The sequence below is a fragment of the Macrobrachium nipponense genome, chromosome 3 (genome assembly GCF_015104395.2).
Source record: "Macrobrachium nipponense isolate FS-2020 chromosome 3, ASM1510439v2, whole genome shotgun sequence".
In the NCBI taxonomy this organism is placed as follows: domain Eukaryota; kingdom Metazoa; phylum Arthropoda; class Malacostraca; order Decapoda; family Palaemonidae; genus Macrobrachium; species Macrobrachium nipponense.
The window spans coordinates 44,584,371-44,601,919 of record NC_087202.1 but is presented as its reverse complement, the minus strand read 5'-3'; the positions used below and the strand labels follow the sequence as shown (position 1 = coordinate 44,601,919).

Here is a 17,549-nt window from a genome sequence, read left to right as displayed (position 1 = left end):
TCAGGAATGCCTACATGACAGAAGACAAGGGGTCAGATAGCCAGGAGAGGGCTAGGGCTCATGACATTAGAGGCTTGAGTGCTTCTTTGGCATTCAAGAAGAATGTCTGTGGAGAGAATTCTGAAAGCTGGTGTTTGGAAATGCCAAACGACTTTCACTTCCTTTTATCTAAAAGGACGTACCCATAGATCCTTGGATACCTTTTTTTTGGGTCCAATGGTGGCGGCCCAGCAAGTGGTATAGCTCATCCAGTACCCCTGGCGAGTCAGTTTGTGTCTAGTCTAAGATGAAGGTATGAAAGTAGAATGAATGGGATGACTGGTCTTTTTTCTTTACTACTTTCTTCCTACTCCTTTACCTACGGGCAGTATGAAGGAGAGTACCATCATGAGCTGTAACGGACTAGATGCAGGTAAGGTGGTCAGTCATACTGTAAAGTTATGTAAGAGTATAGTATACTTTTCAGTAGCAACACACCCCTCTCAGTAATAAGGAAGGGAGGGGTGATGGTAGATCCAGATACAAGGGACAAGAGTGGTTTATGAAAATGGAGGGTCCTCTATTTCCCCATAGTTTATAAACCATGGCATGATGCCAGCACCCAGTGAGGGAAACCAATAGATTTCCTTATATCTTTGGTTCAAAGGTTTATAGTCCATTCTCTTAGAATGCTCCTAATATTCGGAAATGGATTTAGGTGGCAAACTCCCAGTCAGTTAGAGACTTATCTCCCTCCAATAAGTAAATCTTTCCTAATGTTAAGACCGAAGGTTTGTTTGTATTTTTCATAACTAACAAACCTGAGGTCTTAACAGTTAAAGGCCCACCTCAAACCACCCCTCTAGCAGTCTAACTGGGTTAGAAGTATAACTGGCGGGTCGGTCACACGACGCCGAGGGCATTCTGGGTATACATGCCCCGTGACCTGGTATAGATGCCAATAGTCCCTGGATCGCACAAGTTTAATTTTAATTCTACTGGTTTCCAGCTTGGCGCTAGTTAATACTAATGTTAAGACCTCAGGTTTGTTAGTTTTGAAAAATACAAATTAGTTACAAATTTGTAATTTTCTAATTCATAGAGAAGTGCATTGATAGCATCTTCACCCAGAGGTCTCTGTCTCTTCGAGGCCATTGCTGATAACTAAAAAAAAAAAGCAAAACATTAGAATGAGCACTCGAAGGAAACTCGGACATATGAACCATATATAGGCATCTCAGCCAATGCCCCGGGCAAGCACGTGATAAACACACCATCCTCTCACATATTCCAATAAAATACAAAACTATACTAATTAGTTATACAATAAACAATATCCTACATGAATTTAGTTATTATAACTTTTGTTTTAGCAAAAAAAAAAAAAAAAAAAAAAAAAAATGGCACTCGAACAGAATTGGGCCTTATGGCAACTTACGGCATCTCAGCCAATGCCCCGGGCATGCACGCGATAAAACCCACCATTCTCCCACATATTCCAGTAATAAAACAAAACTCTACTAGCATGAACACTTCAATATGCAAGGGTTACCTAATAACTTTGCTTTTCGCCAAAAGAAAGCAGAAATTGGCACTCGAAGGAAAATGGACCATATGGCGATATATGGCGTCTCAGCCACTTCCAAGGTCACGCACGTGATACACACGCCACCCTACATCATATTCCAATTATACAAAACTATATTAATTAGCTATTATGCACACTATCCTACATGAATTGAGCATGTAATAACTGCTTTTTGCAAAAAAAAAAACAAAAAGAAAAAACAAATTGGCACTCAAAAGGGAATGAACCATATGGCCATATTACGGTGTGTCAGCCATGAACAAGGCATTTATATGATAGATACATCATTCTCTGACATATTCCAACATTACAAAAAACTACTAGCATGAACACTGTTCAATATGCAAGTTTACCTAATAACTTCTCTTTTTGCAAAAGAAAAAAAAAAATTGGCACTCGAAGGAAAATGGACCATATGGTGATATATGGCATCTCTGCCACTCCCAGGATCAAGCACGTGATACACGCACCACCCTACAACATATTCCAATAATACAAAACTATACTAATTAGCTATTATGCACACTGTCCTACATTAATTGAGTATGTAATAACTCTGCTTTTTGCAGAAAAAACAGAAATTGGCACTGGAAGGGGAATGGACCATATGGCCATTTACGGCATGTCAGCCATCAACAAAGGCATTAGTATATATGATAGATACATCATCCTCCGATATATTCCAATACGTATTACAAAACGCTACTAGCATGAACACGTCAATATGCTAGGTTTACCTAAAAACTGCTTTTTGCATGGAAAAAAAAAATGGCACTCAAAGGAAAATGGACCATATGGAGATATATGGCATCTCTTCCACTCCCAGGGTCACACATGACGTAGATACACCATCCATCCAGACTTTTATGAGGTGGCCTCGGTACTTAGCCTAAGCCATTGATAACCAGACAACTGTATATAAACCCTACGGAGGGTAAAACCCAGTTATGAATATATTGAACAAGCACCATAAAACCGAAATGTCGCAAACCAATACCAACGTTAACTGGGGGCTGCCAGTATCTCGAATCTAGGTTTGATAAAAAGATAAGTTAAGTGATAATGGTTAAAGTGATTACTGAGAAAGTGAAGAGGGAGAGTGCCAGTGCAAGTGCAGAGGTGGCTATCTGTCCCAATAGTTCTAGACCAAGGTCACTGCCATATTCCCCTGAACCTAGGAGACAACATACCAGAAGTCTAAGGGAGACTGTTGGGGTTTGCCTATGGTTAGTTGCCCCCCTCCCCCTTCAGTCATGTCTGTTGCACATTCCCAGGTGTTGGCAGGCAGCCATTGGAAAGGCATGTCTTCTTAGGTGCATCAGTTATCTTCAAGCTCTTCCGACAACTCCAGCGCAGACAGGAGGCATCACAAACAGTGCCTAGACTCTTCCTGACCGCTTAAGCACTTTGTTGAGAATGTTGGTCACTGTTCAAATCCATTTCCCATTAAGCGGTAGAAAGACTCCTAGTACCAACCCTCAGCCTTCGTGTAGTTACACTGTGGACCTTTCTGTCCCTGTTCCTGTCCATCATCCTTTTTTTGTCCTCATGGGCTGGTCCAGAGGCCATCTCTTTTGAACATTCAACAGCTGAGCACCCTTACCTGGCTCCCAAATGACCAGTGACAAATCATAAGCGCCCAATGTCCTCTGCCAAATGTCTGGTGGCACTTCCCGAGTGCCCTGCACCAGTTCTCAAGCGCCCAGCGCCACTTCCCAAGTGCCCAGCGCCAGATCCTGAATACCCAGCGCCTATTCCCAGGCATTCTTCTTTTCAGTCTATGCAGAGACCATGGTCTCCTTTACCTTCGTCAATGGGTAATGCCGAGCCAATTCTTGGTCCTATTCAGTGGCAGTTAGCTGTAATCATGGACTTATTACAGAAAGCTCCCTCTGCCCCCAGGATGCTATCCTGTCCTTGGCCTCCTCAGAAGAGGTAGAGGTCAACCAAGAACCTACTCCTCCTTTGGCCTATGCAGCTTTGTTTAGATATCTTTAAGAGAATTTTCTGACCTTTTTCACCCCAGTAACCCGGATTTGCCTGGTTCGACGTTTTTTTTGAGAAATCAACCAGACGACAAGACAAGACTTCCCAAGATGATGCTTTCTTTGTCCTTCAAGAAGTTCCTCAAGGAGTTGGGAGACACTTTAGGCCAAAAGGGAGCAAGGGAAAATGTCTTTCGCCTTTCATCCCTCTTGCTTGATCTGCAGGAGGTATTTATCCTTCATAACTAGTGAATCTCAAGGGGCTCTCTGGCCTCATAGACTCTTCTTGACATTTTCCATTCATCAGCTAAGATAGCGTTCTCTTCTGCAGAACTTTACCATTTAGTTAAGGATATTTTTAAAAATTTTTAAAGTCTTTAAATTTTCAGGACTGGATGGTGGGTGCACTTGCAACAAAATTGAAGACTAGCAGGATCCTGTGTGAGATATCGCCTAGGGCTGGCTCCGGGTTTTGTTCTGTGCCGACAAAGCCATTAGAGGTGGCTCTAGAGCTTTCCCCTCCATTTACATTAGGTGTTCTGAAGAAAAGAGAGTTCTGGTGCTTCTTTACCTCTAAGGGAGTCACCCAGATGCAGAAGTCGGCTCTTTTGTTCTCTCTTTGATCAACACCACCTAAGGGAGTCACCCAGATGCAGAAGTTGGCCCTTTTGTTCTCTTCTCGATCAACACCACCTCATCCCTTAGGACATGATAAAGGAAATTGTGTCAGACACATAAAAAGTGTGTGCAAGACTTGTTAGCCCAGTCATCCAAGTGTTTTAAGGATTTGTCAATTATTCAAACCAGGACTTCTTCACCCGTCTAGTAACAGCCATAATTCACTGTTCAGGACCCATGCAAGAGTTAGATTCATGGCCAAGTCCATTAAGATGAGCTCTGCCAACACAGTGCCTAAGAAGTGAGAAGGTAATAATCATCCTTGCGCCTGTAGGAGCCAGGCTTCTAGAATTTTGGGAAAAGTGGTTGATAAGAGGAGTTGAGCCTTGGATCATCAAGGTTCTGAAGGAGAGCTATGTCATCCCATTCCTGGAGAGCCCACCATTAGTCATTTCTCCCTTCACATTGACAGCATACTCAATAGGTTCTGAGAGATATTCAGCACTTTTGGAGTAAGTCTCTTCTCTCATCCAGAAGAGGGCCATAGAGGAAGTAGAGAACACCAGCACAGAGGAGTTTTGCAACTGACTCTTTATGGTACTAAAAGCATGGCACGGCTGAAGACCAGTGTTCAATGTAAGTGTCCTCAATCATTTGGTCCTAAAGACAAAATTCAAAATGGAGACAAGCCATTCAGTCTTTGCATCCATTCGGCAGGGTGACTGGATGTTAACATCAGATATGCATTATGCTTACATCCACATCCCAATCCATCCAAATTCCAGGACATATCTCATTTTCATCTTCCAGGACAAGGTATATGAGTTTGGGCCTTTTGCTTCGACCTTTTTACTCGAGTCCCAGCTCCTCTCTGCTTCAACCTTCATGCTTAGAGTCCCAGCTCCTCTCTAGAAATGTCTCCACTTAATAGGGATAATGTCAGCCTTTATGTTAGTGTTTCCCAACCTTTTTATGTTGCGACCCTAAACGCAGTCTTAACCTGGAGTAGTGCCCCTAATTGTAATAATAAATCCAACCGTTTCATGGTACAGTTATACTTGCAAAATGTTTATGAGCTTCCATTATATTTCAGCTTATATTTACGTACTAACACAATGAATTTCAATACCTTTGAAATGTTAATGAAAACAAGTTACAATGTGCCCAGTAGAATCTTTACCTTGTCCTAAGCTGTGAATTATTAACAAATTTTTTGTAAGTCCCTCTGGTGACCCTCAGAAATACCTCTTGACCCTGGGGTTGAGAACCACTGCTTTATATGGACAACTGGCTACTTTGATCCTCATCAAAGGACAAGTGCATGAAGGACCTACACAAGATTCTTCTTACCAAAGAACTGGGCCTTCTTATGTATCTTCAAAATTCCCAGTTGGCCCCATTGAAAGAGATCCTGTATTTGAGAGTGACTCTGAACTCGCAGATTTTTCAGGCTTATTTGTCTCCCAAGAGAATATCCAGCTTCCTTCAGATGGTCCAGAGTTTTTTTGCCCTTTCATCTTGCTCAGCTCAGCAGTGGATGAGTCTACTGGGGACTCTGCCATCCATAGAGATGTTTGTCAGGTTAGGCAGACTTCACACTAGAGTTCTCCAGTTCTTTCTGAAGGACAGACAACTGGGACAAGAAAAGTCAGCTGGACACTTAAGTTTTTACAATCACCCCAGAGATCAAATCAGACCTGCGGTGGTGGCTGTCAAAAGAAAGACTATCAGAAGGGAAGTCCCTTCTACCTCTGAACCCCAACCTAGACTTGTAGGCATTCAGATGCCTCAGACTACTGGGGAATAAGGAAGTATCTGGTACATGGACCCTGGATTAGCAAAACCTTCATCTAAATGTGAGAGAACTGATAGCAGTTAACCTAGGCCTTCACTGTTTTTCAACCAGGGTCCACAACAAGACAGTAGTGGTGCATGCAGACAATAACACAAACTTGGTATATATCCAAAAACAACGTGGCACTTATTTTTTTCTCTGTCAGGCAGTAAGATATGATCTACTGTGGGCAGAACTAAATCAAGTGACTCTGGTAACCCAGTTTATCCAGCAGAAGTTAAATGTAATGGCAGACGAGCAGGTCCTTCCAACTGAGTGGTCCAATTTGGATCTTAACACTTTTCCACCCCTCAGCATTATGAGAGAATTGCTGAACAAGTTTCAGTCACACCAAAATGCAACTATGACCCAGGCCCATTTTGGTCCCTGAGGGTAGTGGTTCCCAGACCTTCTTTGGCTATCGGTACATTATCCAAGACTCCTTCCCCAGAAACTGTCTTTACTCAGACAACCGCACTTAAGAAGACACCACCAAGGGTTGTCCGCTCTTGCCCTGTCTGCAATCTTGTCTTTTTCAAGGTGGGAGCTGCAGAGGCTATTGCACAATGCAGGTGAAAATCTTCTAGCCTAGTCTACCATGCCAAGTGGCAGTCTTCCTTCGTTGGTGCCAAAACTACAATGTCTCTTCTAACGAGAGCTCTGTAACTCATATTGATTTCCCCCTTTATGTCAGGAACTCTAGGTCATTATTAAAAGGTATCTAGGTATTCTTAGCTCCATTTTTAAACATAGAGGCCTAGATCTTTTGTTGAGCTTGGATATTAGTGACCTGTTAAAGTCCTTCGATATGACGAAACAAGGGGAAGGACAATCTAGTCTCCTGGAATCTGGATGTGGTCCTGAAGTGGCTGGGAGGTCTAACTTAGGTACTATCTGAGTAGGACAGAAAAGATCAGGTCGCTCAATAGCCTCAGGTGTTCGGTTAAGAACACTTCTTATCCTCAGTCAAGAATGTCTTGATGATCTTCCTGAGGAACTTTATTTCAGAGGCACATTCACAGATCCAGGATAAAGTCTAGGCAAATTTTAAAGTGAAAGTCATGATATCAGACCAGTGTCGACCTCTTTGGCTTACAGGTACATTATGTCATTGTCTTCCATTATTCAGTCGACTTGCTGGAAGTGAAGGTCTATTTTGCCCTCACTTTTTAAAGAAAGGGGAAACAGTGTTCGATGATTGCAGTACCTTAATGGTGTTATCAGTGGCTAAGTCCTTATCATGCTTTAATGTTTTGGAGTATAATAGGGTACTTATATGAAAATGACTTTTTCATAATACTATAATAAAGTTTCATATATACGTACTTGCCAAGTCATAACAGTCAGAGCCCACCTCCTCCCCTTATGTAGACATTATGGCACAAACGATGTGAAGCCTACTGCCAAGTTGTTTATTGTGTTCCCTGGTAGAGGGAGGGACTGTCACCTAGACAAAAAAGTAGTGTTACCATGAATTTTTAAAAAGTTGCTGCGCAAGTCAGAAACGTTAGCTATGTAATTACTTGGTAAGTATTTATGAAAATGTAATTTTTTTTCTTTTGAGCTTTGGATATCAGATTGCTGTATTTCTTAGATTGTTTGTTTGCAGTGGTTAGTGTGGAGTTGGAGGATGAAATTTGTTATAAATTTTGATTGTATTGTTTCATAGTAGCTATTTGGATGTTTGTCTCTGTGCATTACCACAAGGAATAGCAAATTGTTGAGGTTCTCATTTAAAGTTTTCCCCTAACATAGGATTTTTATTCTTATATTTCAGGAACTAGAAAATGCTGCTACATCAGATGCCTTAGTTCGTGAAAAGATAGCTAATCTCCCTGCAGAAGTCTCAGATGTTAGTCTTCTCAGCAAATTGCAAGGTAGGTTATTAAATCTCTTTAGAAATGTGATTGAAGAAGAAAGCATATATTTTCCCACTAGTAGTTAGCTATTAGAGAATCTGTAATGAAAGTGTATGGATGAATCAATATCTACTGTTTGAATTTTGTTTATTATTAGTGTCTGCGAGTTGGGCTACATACTTGCACATTGATGGTTCAAGATACCCATGCATATGGAAAAGAATTTTAACGAAATGTCCATATGAAAGTAAGTGTTTTTCACTTGCTGTAGTGTCAGAAATCTTCGATTTTTAAAACAAACTATATTTTGAATTTTCTTGTATTTATGGAGTTTGTCGGTCACAAAATAATACTCTTATCTTTCATGGCATCTGCAAAACATTTTGTTTTAGGGCTGCTAAATAGAGCCTGTCTTTGCCATGCAGGTAAAATTATTCAGTAATTCTGGATCTTGAAGTGAAATATAAAAAAAAAAGTTCATCGTTGAGCAATGCAAGTCAGTGAACCCTTACACATGTAGTTTCCATGGTCTCTATAGTTTGCAGCTTAAATTCTAGCAAAATTGTACCCTGGCAGTAAAAAACTCAATTTGAATTTAAATGTTCTTTTTCCAGTTAATCTTTCAAATTTCTTCAACAAGGGAGATTTGCTATAGGGACTGGCACACTTTGAATAGTAGACATTATATGGAAAAAGGGCTTTCCAATGAAATACGTAGAAAAAGTTCAAATTCTGGTATGCAAACTTCATATATTTCTTTATATTCAAATAAATTTGTGCTGTTTTCTAAATGCTAAGAAAAGAGATACAGTCATCCTTCTAAATTCTAAGAAAAGAGATACAGTCATCCATTTGCTTTTATAAATTTTCAGTTCTCTAGAATTGTGGGCATTATATGGAAAAAGATGTGTAGCTTTTGGAATTGTTAAGCTCTTATAATTTATTAAATTGTCTCTGTATCAGATTTTGATCAATAAAAGTTTCTCAATATAATTTGTTTAATTTAGCCATTATGAAACCTTGAAATTTTTGAAGTAAAAGGTGTTGAAATAAGGTACTTGATACTTATGAATTTTGGGAGTAGTAATAAATGATCATCATTGACCAGGGGTAAAAGAATTAATAATGCAGAGAAAAAGTAACCCTAGTACAAGCAGAGTAGATATAATGGTTAGCTGTTAATGAAAATCAGAGAAATGGAATTTGGATTGTTCGGGGCCAGATGTATTTGGCAACCATACAAAAGGTTAGTGTAACATGGAAAGCCAGAGGTACTTGTTCACAAGAACTACTACATGCATAATGTGCTTTAGTTACTAAGTTAGGATAGTTCAATTCAGGAGTTGACTACTTTATTCATCAGTTACCGCATAACAGATTTTTGCCAAGGGAAAGGATGATGAGTTATGGATGTGGACTTTCTGTATTTTTTTTTCATCAATTTGCATCTGACTTTTCCAAGGGATACGTTTGATGTGGAATCCTTTAAGATATTAAGTTTTGCTGTTTTGTTGTCCACCAGTTTTACCATCTGGAACTACAAATTTGAAAATAGAAAAAGGGGATAACCCTCCTTTTTGTTGGGTCACTTTCCCTTTTCTTTTATTATCTTTGCTATGGTATACAGTTTACTTCCTTACCCTTTACTTTTGTTTGCACTGAATTGAAGATACAGGTTGTGCTGGTTATGAGGTTGAGGTGTGGCAGTTTTTTCATGGCTTGTATTCTTGAGCTAATCATCTTGTTAATAAATTTGAGTTACCAGTTTTGTCCATCAGTTTAAGGTTTCATTGGTGATCTAAAGGTTTTAGGAATTTAAGGTTCTACCATACCAGAGTTAGGGATGGGAGTGAACTTCATGGGACCAAGAAAAATAAGTCTTTGCTTAGAATAGAATGTAATGTATGTGTAGTTGTATTTCTTAAATTACCAAATGCTGTATATACCAGTGCCAACAAACAGTTGATAACCACAATGACAAAATGAATTTTGAAACTGGAATTTTGTCATTAGTAAAGTATTTATGGGTTGACAGCCTAAAAGTTTATTTTTTTATAGTGTCCCTAGCATGGAAATCAGTTTAAAAGATTTTTTTGCAGTTGCCTGACATCTTGCACTATCTCCTATGTAAGAATAATTGTAAGAGTAATTTAAGAGTAGCAATTGTGAATAATTCTATTAGAGATTATTTAGCCTGAATGATAAAATTAAATAAGTATCACTATACGCAAGCATCCAGAGTATGCTTGCAATAAAATTTTTTACACTACTGTGGTTAATAGTCCACCATTTTTATGTTCACAACTGATGTAATACCAAGTGATGTTACATAGAGGACATACAAGGTATCAAAAAGCCAAGCATAAGCTTCAAGTCAAACCATAGTTCCTTTAAATATTGTTTTAAGAAACTTTAATGAGAGAGTTACATCCTGTGGAAAACTTGAGAAAGTGGAATAGTTTTTGCTCCTTACACATTGTGTGCATAGGAAGTCATGTTAATTTGATACCTCTAATAATTTCAGTATGTGTGCCAAATGTTAATTCAGTGTTTGGCATTTTCATCTTTAGTAGGCACTGCTTGTTGGTATCCTAGTAGTTAGTGACTTCAATGGCAAATATGTATATGAATAATTAGTTTTTAAATTATTATTATTATTATTATAAAGGATTAGTTTATCCAGACCTCTGAGCCTAATAAAGGCTCTTCTCAGGATGGAATAACAGCTTTTTTTTCAGCTTAATTCACAAACTGTAGCTTTACATGTAAACTATGGGTTGAAAGTTTGCTTTATTCATAGACTGACAGCCCATTTGGTAATGTCTCCTAATCACCTGGCTTGGGGACCATTAAGTTTTCAAAGGGTGCCTGCTATAAATGTGGCTTGTTACATATACATATCCCTTTGTCATCTGTTGACTGTTACAGATGTATAAGGTGTATATCTTCAGTTGAAACATCATTGATTTGAAGTACATTGCCCCATCAATGCCCAAATGTTATGATTCTTGTAAAGACGAGGAGAAATGCAGTATTTCTATAGTGGTGTGCAGTTAAGCATTCTTTTGCTTTATCTAGATAAGTTAACATATTTTTCAAGAATTTTGATAAAGATTCTTGTGAGGTTTAGTTATATTTGAGGAACCTAAAACATGGTTTGGCATTTCTCATGTTGTTTGTTTTAGCATTGTGAATAAACATGGTGTATAATGTGAACCCGTGATGATGTCCGTCAATTAATGACTTATCCTTAAGACCCATGTTGACAGTGAAGATGAAATGTTAACAGCATCTCCTGAGATTCTAGAAGTGACTGACATGTTTAAAAGCTTAATTAGTTCTGTGATGTAATTTTGTCTCTGAATTTTGGAATCATTGTAAAAACTCATTAGTTATAATTGGCTTATTTGTAACCAAATAAGAAATAGATGGTTGCCCCTTGGTTGGCTGGCAGTTGTATTCTTGCATGCCCTCAGATCCCTCAGTTCTAATTAGATAAAAACCTCACTTCTCATGTGTCTTTTTGTGCTAGCAGCAAGTTTGTACTTGTAAACTCATTGCTAAAGATACTTAAATTTAGCATTTGTTGTATTTGTTTCTCTGTTGGCAGGAGTTACTGAGCACAAGGTTTTGTTTTCTTCAAACATTGCTGGCACTTTTTTCGAGCTGAAGTTGAGATGTATGACATTTCTTTGGGGGAGTTTCTGTAGGTGAGCTTCAAGATTTTTGGGGGATACTTCACTTTTAGGGAATTTGATTTGACATGGGCGAAGTTGTTGTCGTCATTCTTTGAGAAGTTCCAATATCCCTTTACCACATAAACAATTGAGGTGTCACTTTGACAACTGTGACCTATTCTTCAAACCAAAGCATTGGTATTTGCCCTTCTGGAGATATAATCTCTATAGATGTGCCAAAAAGTTCATCAGTAGTGACTTCTGTGGATAGCATAGATATTCAGATTTTGTACAAAGCAAAAATCCTATTTAAGCAGGAATTGTGTTTTTCTTTTATTTGCACTAGATCTAGGTTTGCTGTTTTGGGAGTTTTCTTGATTTGTCTTTTCCAGGATCTCCACCATCAGCAACTTATATATGATGAAAGGAACAGTATTGTTATACCAGACTATAGAAAATTTATTTAAACTTATGGATGGCGTTGAAGGCTGCCATTTCCTTAGGAAGGCAGTTGGAGAAATTATCTTCCCCCTGTTTGTGGTCATCTGCCTTTGAATATGAAGTTTTCTTTCCACAACAAGAGTGCAGGCAGTACCAGACAAAGGTTCCGTGAGATTTGTTAGTTTTCAGAGAGACTTTTTACCCATAACTTCAAAAGTTACCTGACAGCATTCACTGAAGACAGTGAATCTAGAGGAAGATCGTGGACTGAATCATGCTAAGCCGATTCTTGGATGTTCATGAGGTGGTGACTGCAGATGGCACCAACCTTTTTCAACTGCTATAACCAGTTTTACACCTGAAGGTTGGATCGACATCAATCGCTTTGGAACTTGCTTTTTTATTTCTACACATTGTGGATGAATAGATTAACTTGCAGGACACCATTGGCCACCTCTGGGGGAGTTTCAGCCCTCCAGCAAGTGCTTACATTGTCAGATTAGTTGTACAATTGCTACAAATAACTTCTTAAATTATACATTTTATGGTTGTCCTTTTACTGGACAGCCTTCCATGCCTAGGAAAACATATTTTGAGCTAAATGAATTGGATATAGCTCTTTTTGTTCCTTTGTTGAACTAGTTGTATTCTCTAGGTCTCTTCCTAGTTTTGGCAGTCAACAGCTTTTATGTTTAGTGTCATCCATTATTTCTTTGGGATGGTATTCTAGAGTATGACTGTTAGCATAGTACAGAGCTGTATGGTTTGGGTCCCAAACAAATTTTTGGTGTTGCCTCAGAATATTTCCATTTTGTATATCAACTCACCTTGTGGAGATTGGAGCCCAGTTTAAAGAGCCCTAATTCCTCTAAAGCAACAAGCTTCCTTCTCAAGTGTTTAACTTATCATCCTGGTTGCTTTTTAAGCTTGTCTCACATCAAGGATGGCTCAGTGCACTATGATTTATTGATGATGACAGCCCTGAAGGGCAGAGATCCACAACTCTGTTGCAACAAGAATGTAGGAAGACCCACACATTTTGGTAGTGCACCTCCAAGGGTCTCAATAGTTGTATGGCTTGGTAGCCTTCACTGAAGGACACTTATTGGTTTGTCCAGTTTGTGAACACAGCGAGACAGGTGTTGGTTAATGTATGTTTTACATCTCTTTACTGCTGCAATGCCATGGTCTGCCAGTAGGCAAGAAAAAGCATTTTTATAGGTGAAGCCATCCATTGGGACTTAGAGGCAAAGGACTACATCCTTTGACTTGGTCTACTTGACTATACCTGGCAAGACTGCTTCCAACTAGGCAGCAGATGACCTTTTGAATGTATAGGATTCACACTGACCACAAAATGGGCAATTATATATTTAGTTTTTACACTAAAATTTAATATTATTTTATAGACTTAAAGTTTTGTATTAAGTTTTTTTTAACTACTGCAGTAGTTTGAAAGATTCTCAGACCACACTAATGAGAGTACAGTTTATTGTACATTTTAGTTTATGATAAACACTGCTCTACAGCAGTTCATGCAGTTATGTTTGTGTGATGGTCCAGTTTTAATAACAGAACTGTCTGCATTATGGTCAGAAATGAATACTATTTGAAGATATCCAACCACAAACTTTCTAGTTTTTAGTAACTATAAATATCACAGAAGCCCTCAAAAAGATCGTCCTAAAAATCCCATGTCCAAGAGTTTCTTTCCACAAACCATACAAAGCTGGTAAGGAATGTTTTGAAATGGGATGTATCTTAGATCCAGTAGGCATCAAAGAAATTGATTATGCTGTTAAAGCAGAAAAGGCTGCAAATATGATGCTTAGATAAAGTAGGCATATTCATGTAGGTTTTTTTAATCTAAAATTTTTTCTTCATTCCAAAAAGAATGCCACTTCAGAATAATTTTATCCCTCTATAGGTCATTCTTTTGTGATCTATGGGTGTTTGTGGATGACCAACAAGACCCACTCCCAAGTGCAGAAATTGCAGAACAAGAGGTATATTTGATCATATTTTATATAATTGCACAGCTTGAACCAACAACAGATATTAAGATTAGGATATGGATCCATGAGAAATCAAATATTTGAGGGGTAAGTTTTGTAATATGTAATCTCTATACTTATTAATAACATACCCTATGAGCCACCCATCAGTCAAATGTTAGCTGAGTGGTTTGTTTGAAATGTAATCAATAATAATAGTAATAATAATAATAATTTGTGTTGCTCAGGTCACCCTTACATTTTCTGCCAATTAATATTTTGCACTTACCATTTGTAGAACTTAAGTGTATAATTCTTTTAAGCAAAATTCTGTAAGTTAAAAAAAAAAAAAAAAAAAAAAAGTTTAAAGAACATTAAGTCAGTCAAAGTTGTATTGAATCAAAGATATGATGACAGGAGAGAAAGAGCAGAAGTGTTCTTCAAATATTAAAAGTAAATATACAAATGGATACAGACAAGTTTGTAAGCATAAAATTACAAAGCAAGGAATGGGGTGAAACAACCAAAGCTATCGCTGAAGACCATTCTCTAACGTGTGGTGTCACAACAAATTTGGTAGCTATATATGTGCTGTTAGGACAATGTGGTGACAGAAAAATTTGCCACATGATAGCATCAGCAGTGTTTCATCATCATCATCTTGCTATCACTTTTTATAAGCATTTGATGAGCTGCTTAGATTATTCTTTTGATCTCTCATACATCAATGAGGAATGATAGTAAATTTAGAATAATAGGTTGAAGCTTGATTTTTCTCATGGCACAAAAAGTTACATGTTTGTCGATGAGTGTACCGTATACATAGATGCCTTGGAGAGTTTAAATACATATTGATTTAATAGTACATTGGGGCCTTTCAGCAGTAAAATATCAGTTCCAGCTGCTTTTCATAATTTTTATTCAGTTACTTTTACATAAGGTATGTCATTTTCCTAATGTTCCACCCCCCTTTTTTTTTTAACTAAGACATCTCACGATTCCTAGGGTCTTTGAGACCCCCTTCCCCCCTTGCAGATGGCAAGAATAGAGAAAATGATAATTTCATTTTAAAGTTATTTTATCTCTCTCTCTCTCTCTCTCTCTCTCTCTCTCTCTCTCTCTCTCTCTCTCTCTCTCTCTCTCTCTCTCAAACCTTTGGTCTTGTACCGCTGGAACCTGTTGAAAAACAATTAAAAATTTTAAATGCAAGAAATTTGTGGCATGCGATACGTAGTTGAGGTGAAAGCAAGTCAGAGAGCACGCTTGAACCTATTGACACATGTCTTTCTTCCAACCCAGGATGAAACATAAGAGGAGTGGCTATAGCTGGGCAGTCCCTGTTGAGACCGTAGGTTTATTAGCTTTGAAAAATACAAATTAATTAAAAATTTGTCATTTGTTCACATGCTTAACAAACCTTTGGTCTTAATAGTAGGATAGACTCATACTTGGATGGAGGTATGAGAATCCTGAACCAACTGGAGGTTCAGCACACCTGATCATTCTTCTTAGGAATGAGAATTTTAAAGAAGAGGACCTAAGCCTTGAGATATATATGTGGATATCTAACACCCAGTCCACTGGGTTTAAGTACAGTGAAACATGTCCAGATTCATTGCATATACAGGAGTCAAAAAGAACTATGTCTGTTTAAGCAACGAACCATGTTAGCCACAAGAAACGGGTTTGTCACTATTCCTCACTTCCCTTGCTGGACAGAGGAGTTTAAGCTACCGAGAGCATATTTGTATGTTGTATGGAACATAAAAATTGCTGTAACAGTATGGCTGCAACGCTCACCTGCATCAAGCCAGTTCCAGCGTATGATGTGTCTATTCTTCAAATCGCCTGTAGGTATGAAGAAAAGAGGAAGAAAAGAGACCAGTCATCTCGCTCATTACCTACTCCACACAATCATCTTAAGGAAGATATAAACCGTCCCACTGGGGGCACTGGATGAATTACACTTATTGATCAGCCACCACTGGACCCAAGGATCTGTGGGCAACATCCTTCAGGTAGATGAAAATGAAAGTGGTTTGATAATATCAGAAACCATTGTTCAAAATCCTATGAGCAGGTGCGTTCTTCTTAAATGCCAGGGAGGAACAACAAAATCCACACTGTAAGGAACATAAAAGGAGGCAAATTTGTCATCGTGAACCAAAGGAATCTGAGTCTTATCCACAAATTGCATGGCAAATTCAAAAGCTACTGACCCCAAACCCTGTGAGTTAATGTCATAATCCTGACCTTGGAGCTCTGCAACTCTTCCAGGGAAGCCAAGGTCAGAAGGAAAGTCATTTCCAAAGTAAGTTCACTGTAAGATGATTGATGCTGGGGCTCGAATGGAGCTCGAGTGAGACTACTCAGTACCAGAGTAAGATCCCATGCTGGAGGTCTGAGTTTAAGAACTCAACCACTTAGGCTAGGCTAAGATGGTAAAGGTAGGTTCGAACTGGCTAGCCTAGGCTTAGAACTCAACCACTTGGTAACCTAAGAACTCAACCAGTTAGGCTGGGTTAAGTTAATAAAGGGAAGTAACTCCTCATCCTTCCTTAGGCTTGAAGTCTTCTTGGTCTAGACTCAAGTGCATAACCAGTTGAGTAGGCCTGAATTGTAGATTTATGAAGTTTGACAATAATTCTACTTGCACTAGGGAAAACGCCTTGTACGATCAGAATCAAACCTTTTTTTGTAAGCGGGCATAGGCCTGAATGGTTCCACAGAACTTCACTGTAAAGGAACCAACCTATTGACTAACTATGCCTCAGTGGTGTGGTCGGTATGGTGTTGGCATATCACCTCAGTGGCCACAAGTTTGATTTTCAGGCATTCTATTGAGGTGTGAGAGATGTGTATTTCTGGTGATAGAAGTTCACACTCGACGTAGTTTGGAAGTCATGTAAAGCCATTGGTCCCGTTGCTGAATAACCACTGGTTCCATGCAATGTAAAAACACCATATAAAACAAACAAACTATTGACTAACCGTAACTGTGTGTCAAAGTTGAAACTTTAGGTCAATATTCTTGTGGGAACAATCCAAATTGTAAGTAAGCGATGAAACGAGAAATCATCCTACCTGGGAAGGGTTGAAGTCTCTGGGTCAACACGAAGGCTGTCAATTCCCACAATGATGGCCTCAAGGGGGATAAATAGATTATTTTGTAGCCAGAAGAAAGTGGTGTAGTCAAGAGCTTAGGTAATAAATTGCACAGTACCATAAACACTTTATGTTAAGGTGAAGAATGACAAAAGTTTGAGCTCTGTTGGTGAGGTACGTATGTACTTGATAGGCATTTTGTGCTGTGTGATGTGCTTAGATTGTCAAGTGTATATTTGTCAAGTTGAAGTTTGAGTAGTTACGAATCCATATACATATTGCATCTGAAAATTTTTTTTTTCAATCTCTTAAATGGTCTTTGTCACTAGTCTATCAAAGAACACCTGAAATAATCTTTATCAACCAGTCTAAGAACACATTAAATGGCCCTTATCATCAACCAGTCTAAGAACACCATCCTTGTCCAGCAGATTTTAATTTGTAAGATGTATTGTACAGCCACGCATTA

The 17,549-nt window shown here is 38.6% G+C and overlaps 1 protein-coding gene across 2 annotated transcripts in view; it reads left to right on the top strand.

The window, feature by feature from the left end:
- Positions 1–17,549, top strand: part of LOC135221726 (regulation of nuclear pre-mRNA domain-containing protein 1B-like) — a 704,809-nt gene that overhangs the window by 681,374 nt on the left and 5,886 nt on the right. For both annotated transcript variants that reach the window (XM_064259515.1, XM_064259514.1), the window contains exon 6: positions 7,782–7,881. In XM_064259515.1, the coding sequence (XP_064115585.1) occupies positions 7,782–7,881 (100 nt within the window). The remainder of the gene's footprint in view (positions 1–7,781; positions 7,882–17,549) is intronic.